At 41.7% G+C, this 6,000-nt stretch overlaps 1 protein-coding gene across 1 annotated transcript in view; it reads left to right on the top strand.

Moving 5' to 3' along the window:
• The window catches only part of RRM1 (ribonucleotide reductase catalytic subunit M1), a 38,205-nt gene continuing 32,205 nt past the window's right edge, over nucleotides 1–6,000 (top strand). Inside the window, exon 1 of the mRNA XM_077762176.1 lies at nucleotides 1–246. Coding sequence (XP_077618302.1) covers nucleotides 228–246 — 19 coding nt within the window. The 5' untranslated portion in view covers nucleotides 1–227. The remainder of the gene's footprint in view (nucleotides 247–6,000) is intronic.

The raw sequence follows: 6,000 nt of genomic DNA, 5'->3' as shown, positions 1-6,000 counted from the left end.
CTCCGTCGCGCCGCTTTTGCGTCTCGGGTGGCGGGAGCGGGAAGGGGATTCGGATTGTAGCGACTCCGCTCCGTGGAGGAAAGTGCTCTCTGGCCCCATATCCAGGCCCTGCACCCGAGTACCCCTAGGAACCCGACCATTCGCCCCCTACTACCTTCTCGATCCCGCCGGCGCCACAGAGCTTCAGTCCTGTCTCGAATCCCTCAGCACCTCAGTCACTAGCCGCGATGCATGTGATCAAGCGAGGTGAGAGGCCGGGGAGGGGGGCGNCCCCCGCCGCCCCCCGCCGGCGTCCCCCGCTTCCCGCCCTGCGGGTAGCGGCTTCCCGCCCTGTCAAGCCCGCTCGGCCTCTGGCTTGCGTCAGTCTGTCCCTCCCACCCCCCACCGGGCCTTCAGTCTGAGCCCCCTCGGCTTTGTCATCCTGCCGCCTTTCTAAAGAATAATACCTCCCCTTTATCGGGTGGTTCCTGTGTGAGCCGGGCACTTTCCAGGCAGTGTTTATTAGCTCCTCTTCTCAGGAGAAGAATCTGAAGTGCGAGAGGTCCGGTGACTAACACAGAGAGAGGTCCGGTGACAAACACAAGGCCACCCAGTTAGTTGATGGTGAGGCCAGGGTTCGAACCCATGGCCAACATCGAAGTTGTATTGGAAAACCCTGGGGCTGGTGACCTCTCCTAGGGACTGGGAGGAGCCGGAAAGAAGGGACTCTGCCCTAAATGGGCACCTATCAGTTCTTTGATCTCTTTTGTGGGGTGAAAAAGAACAGATCTTAGAGACAGACATCCCAGAAATTTGCCCTTTGTAGGAGGTATGTTGCCATTTACCCCTGGAGTAGTCCCATAGGAGTTTGGGGTTGGGACTAGTGATGATCAGAGTAGGGTGACCAAGACAACTTCTGACAGGATGGGGACTGGGAAGGGCCCGGGACTTGTCTTCTTCCTCAACAGTTATTTCCTGTTAGCCTTGCTGAGTTCCCCCTTTGTGCCAGCCCTTTGCTTGGCAGTGTGAAATTATAAGAGGAGACAGTCTCTGCCTTGCCAAAAGGTTTATTCGGTTTGGAAAAACAAGAGCAAAACATACCTGTAACAGAGAACTGTATGAGGCAAATATGAGCAAGTTTCAACTTGAATGTGCTTGCCCCTGTTGAAGCTATGGAGTTGCTTCAAAATTGTAGGCACTTAGTAAATACTGGTTGACTGGAGGTTTTGTCCACCTAGGCTATGAGTGTTTCAAAGATGGGGACTTTATGCCCACACTTAGCACAGGACTTATCATGAATAGGAATTCAAAGAATGAACGAGAATTATTTTAAAATATAAGACCTAGGGGTGCCTGGCTGGCTCAGTCAGTTAAGCGCCAGACTTTGGCTCAGGTCATGATCTCACAGCTCATGGGGTCAGGCCCTGCATGGGGCTCTGTGCTGATGGCTCTGGAGCCTGGAGCCTGCTTTGGGTTTTGTGTTTCCCTCTTTCTGCCCCTCCCCCCACTCACCGTCTGTCTGTCTTTCTCTTTCTGAAAAGTAAATACACATTAAAAAAATATATATGATGTAATAAATGCTGTGGGTAGGCAGGTGGTTGGTTTGGTTTTGTCCGGGTAGTTTAATAAAAGCCAAGAGATGGAGAAGTGGACAGTGTGGCCCATCTTCTAATCCTTAGTGTCTTGAGAACGTCATTCTCTGAAATTTTCTAGTCTTCCATTTTAGCTGATGAAACCAAAGACCAAAATACACACTGCCCTTTTATTGGTCCTTTCCTGTGAATGAGATGAGCATCCAGTTTTTTTAAACCTTTAGAAAAAGGTACGGAAGGATAAGGATCCCCTTATGATAAGTCTGTAACAAATATGAATTGAAAACTTGTGAACCTGAATTACTGGAGTAGTTAACACCTCTATGTTTTTTCACCTTTGGGCCCACTTTAAAATGCTGTAGTTTAAATGGTACTACCTACAACAAGCTCTGAAAGGCAGGGTTTATTTTGTTTCTCATTCCTTCAGAGAACATAATTTGATCCAGATGATTCTCTGGTAGATTCTGCCAGTGTAGCATTCAGCAGGGCTTGTTAATATACAAAGTTGTACTTCAGTTTGTTTTACTTTTGAATTTTATAGGCTTAGGGTTTTTCTTTTTCTCTCTCATTTTTGACATGCCAATGAGTAGCAGACTAACTTCTGCAGTTTTTTAAAATTTTAATGTAATTATCCAGGAGGGCAACTGGTAGTCATCCTACTAGTATAGTAGCCCTCCCCGCCCCCCTGCTTATCCCGGGTTTTGCTTTCTGCAGTTTTAATTACCTGGACATCCGCTATCTGGAAGCAGATGATCCTCCTGAGCATTGTTAAAAGGTCCATAGTAGCCTAACTCTACATCACAGTGCCTACGACTTTCACCTCATTTCATCCCATCATATAGGCATTTTATCATCTCACATCATCACGGTACCTACCACAAGATACTTTGAGAGAGATTACATTCACATAATTTTTATTGCAGTATATTGTTATAATAGTTTTATTTTATGATTAGTTATTGTTATCTTTAATGTACCTAATTTATAGATTAAACTTTATCATAGGACTGTACGTATAGGAAAAAACAGTGTATATAAGGTTTAGCACACTTTCTGTGATTTCAGGCATCCATTGGGGGTCTTGGAATGTATCCCCTGCCACTAAGGGGGTACTACTCTACTTACTCAATGTGCTTTTATCTTGCTAAGCACTGTGAAGGAAATAATAGAGGAAGAAGGCAGCTCTATCTTCAGAGATCTTAGGATTGTTAGGGATGTAGGAATAATCGTATGAAAATTGTTAGGTAGCAGAAGGGAATAGTAGATAAATTTTTCTCTTGCTGTCTTCAGCAATTTTTTTCTACTAATGGGAGAGGAGAGTATTGTATTCCTCAAGGAGATTAAGGTTAAAGAATAAAAATTGAGAAACATTGCAATAAATGCAGTGTCGGTGACTTGTGTTTTAAAGTGTACTTTGGAATGCAGTTTAGGGTTTTCAAAATTTTGGGTTGTAACCCATAGTAAAAATTACATTTTACACCATGACTGAGAACACACCAGTGGGGTGTGTGTGTGTATGTAATTATGAAATGAAAAAAAATTCAAAATAATTCCTTTTAAAGCATGCACTTGTACTCTGATAATCACTCTTCTATTCCAAATCTGTTCTCTAGCTCTCCCTCTCTTTTTCCTTTTTATCTCCCTCCCTATTTTCTCTCTTCCTTCCTAATTCCTTTTATAGCTCATTGTATTATTTTACAGATCTGCGTGGATACTCTGCTGGACATTGAGATTACGGTTGAGTAGGCAGACCTGGTTCCTGTTTTCATATATCTTACAATCAATTGATAAAGATAGACACATTTCTTTTCTTTTCTTTTCTTTTAAGTTTATTTAGAGAGCTAGTGAGTGTGAGTGGGGGTTAGGCAGAGAGAGAAGGAGAGAAAAATCCCAAGCAGGCTCTGCTGTCAGCACAGAGCCCAAGGCACAGCCCAACACAGGGCTCAGTCTTAGGAACCGTGAGATCATGACTTGACCCGAAATCAAGAGTCAGACTCTCAACCAACTGAGCCACCTAGGCGCCCCAAAGATAGACACTTTTAAGAACTTAATATAAAAAATATGATAAATACTCAGATAGATAAAATAAAGGCTGTGGGAGCCCATTTATTCAGTTATTCAGAAAGCATTTATTTAGTACTTCTTTGTGCCAGGAACTGTTTTAGGTAGTAGAGATTACACCAATGAACCAAACAAGGTAAATCCCTTTTCTCCTGGAGTTTACATTTGGGTATGGGTGAGAGTGGTAAGTATACATAAGAAACAAGTATACATAAGAATCAGTTAATTTCAGATTGTGATTAGGGAGATGATGATAGTAAAACGGTAATGTTATAAAGGTGATTGAGAAGGTAGTCTTGGGTTAGATAGTCAAGGAAAGGTCTGAGGAGCTGGCATTTGATCTGAGCTCTCAGCTAAGAGCCAGGTATGTGAAGATCTGTGGGCTGAACATTACAGGTAGAGGGGATAGAAAATTCATACCTTGTAGAAGAAGTGCATCCTTGGTCTTACAGTATAGCAAAGTCTTCCTGAAGAGAGAATTAGAGAAGTTTGTAATCAAGAGGAAATCAGACAATTAGTATTCTAGAGGATTTCAGAAGAGGAAGAGGTTGGTGTAAGTTTGAGTGCTTGAGGCAGGTGATTCTCACCATGGATGTGGTGAGAGTTAAGGAGATTAAGTAGGAGTTAGATATATGGAAAAGAGACTTTTAGGCAGAGCAAGGTATAAGCATTGGTGTGGGTGTGGAAATGGGAGGCCCTATTGGGACTTAATGATATTTTCACAGGGAATAGGTGAAGAGGTGATAGGGGACCAAATTAAGGAAGACTTTGCTTGAGAGAAGAGGATAACGTAGACAGTGAGAAGCAGGGATTAATGATGTGATGAATTCAGTATCTGGGTTGCAAAGTTGACCAAGTAGAATGATAGGCTAGAAAATGGGCCTTTAGACTTCCCCTTCCAGTGTGAGTCAGTATAATTGCTGCTTGTACTTTTTGTCATTTTACTGATTAAGTTGGCAGCTGCAGAAATCCCTTTGCAAGTATTGCTTTGTGATCATGTCTGCTTAGAGCATTGAGGGCCTAGTAACTCTGTTGCTGGGTTAAAAACTGCCTGTGTGTATCTGGCCAGAACAGGAGATCACAATGGTGGTCAGAAAGAAAAGGGCTGTCATAGTACTCAGATATCAGTGCAGAAGAAAAAGCAACCTGTTTTATTGATGATAGGTTAGTAGTGGTATCTTATTGTTGTTTTATTCTTCATCCAACTTTTGAGAACTTGGGCCAGCCATTGAACTAAGTTTCAACATACAGATGTGGATGAGAAGGCCAAGCATAAACACATAATTGGGGGTGGGGAACAGAGGAGATAAACCAGATGAGTCACTTTGGGGTACTAACATTTATTGAGTGCTTCTTTTGTATCAGATACTGTGGTCAGTGTTTTCCCAATAAGAGCCTCACTTTTTTTTTATTATTTTTTAATTTTTTAAAAATGTTTTTATTTATTTCTGAGAGAGAGAGAGACAGCATGAGCAGGGGAGGGTCAGAGAGAGAGAGAGAGACCCAGAATCTGAAGGAGGCTTTAGGCTCTGAGCTAGCTGCCAGCACAGAGCCCAACGCAGGGCTCAAACCCACAAACTGTGAGATCATGACCTGAGCCAAAGTCAGTCACTTAAACCGACTGAGCCACCCAGGTGCTCTGAGCCTCGCTTTTTAAGAAATGAGATATAATAATTGTAAATATGCCAAAGCTTTTAAGACAAAAGCACTTTTTACCTAATATCATTTTGTTATTACAGTAAACTAATGTAGTAAGAAGAGGTAAGTGAAGATCTATAATGACTGATCATGTTATATGGCTTGCCTAAGACAAGCTATCTAATGGTTGGATGTATCTACTGTTTTTGATCAGAGTAAAGAAATAAAGGTTGGATGAACCACTATTGAAGTTAAACTAAGAATAACAGGACTTTGAAAAGACAAATAGGACTATATTCTAAATACAGAATCGTAAAAGGACTAACTAGATAAGTTGTATGTATATTTGCTTACCATATCCCTAAAATATGAAAACTAAGAAGTTGGAGGAAGCAAAACAAAAACTAAGACATCTCTGGAAAGTTGTCTTCAATTACAAATAGAAGTACTTCTTTACATGGTATGAAGTACATTGAAAATCATTAATAACCCTAGAAGAAAGTGTAAGCCAAATTTATCATGAAGGTATCAGACAGGTTTTAAATCATTTAACATTTCATAAATATTTGGGTACCTACTGTGGGCTAGGCTTCTGTTCTTGGTCAGGGCACTGGGCAATGTATTAGTAAAACATGCAAAAACATTTTTTCCTTCTGAAAGTTATATTCTAGCAGATGAGTGGGGAGCTCACACAGTAGACAAATACATAAATTAAGTACATAGTAAGTCA

Source organism: Crocuta crocuta, unplaced genomic scaffold (genome assembly GCF_008692635.1).
Source record: "Crocuta crocuta isolate KB4526 unplaced genomic scaffold, BGI_CrCroc_1.0 scaffold306, whole genome shotgun sequence".
Classification (NCBI taxonomy): domain Eukaryota; kingdom Metazoa; phylum Chordata; class Mammalia; order Carnivora; family Hyaenidae; genus Crocuta; species Crocuta crocuta.
Note: the sequence above shows the minus strand (reverse complement) of the source record. Positions and strands in the feature narration are given on the sequence as shown.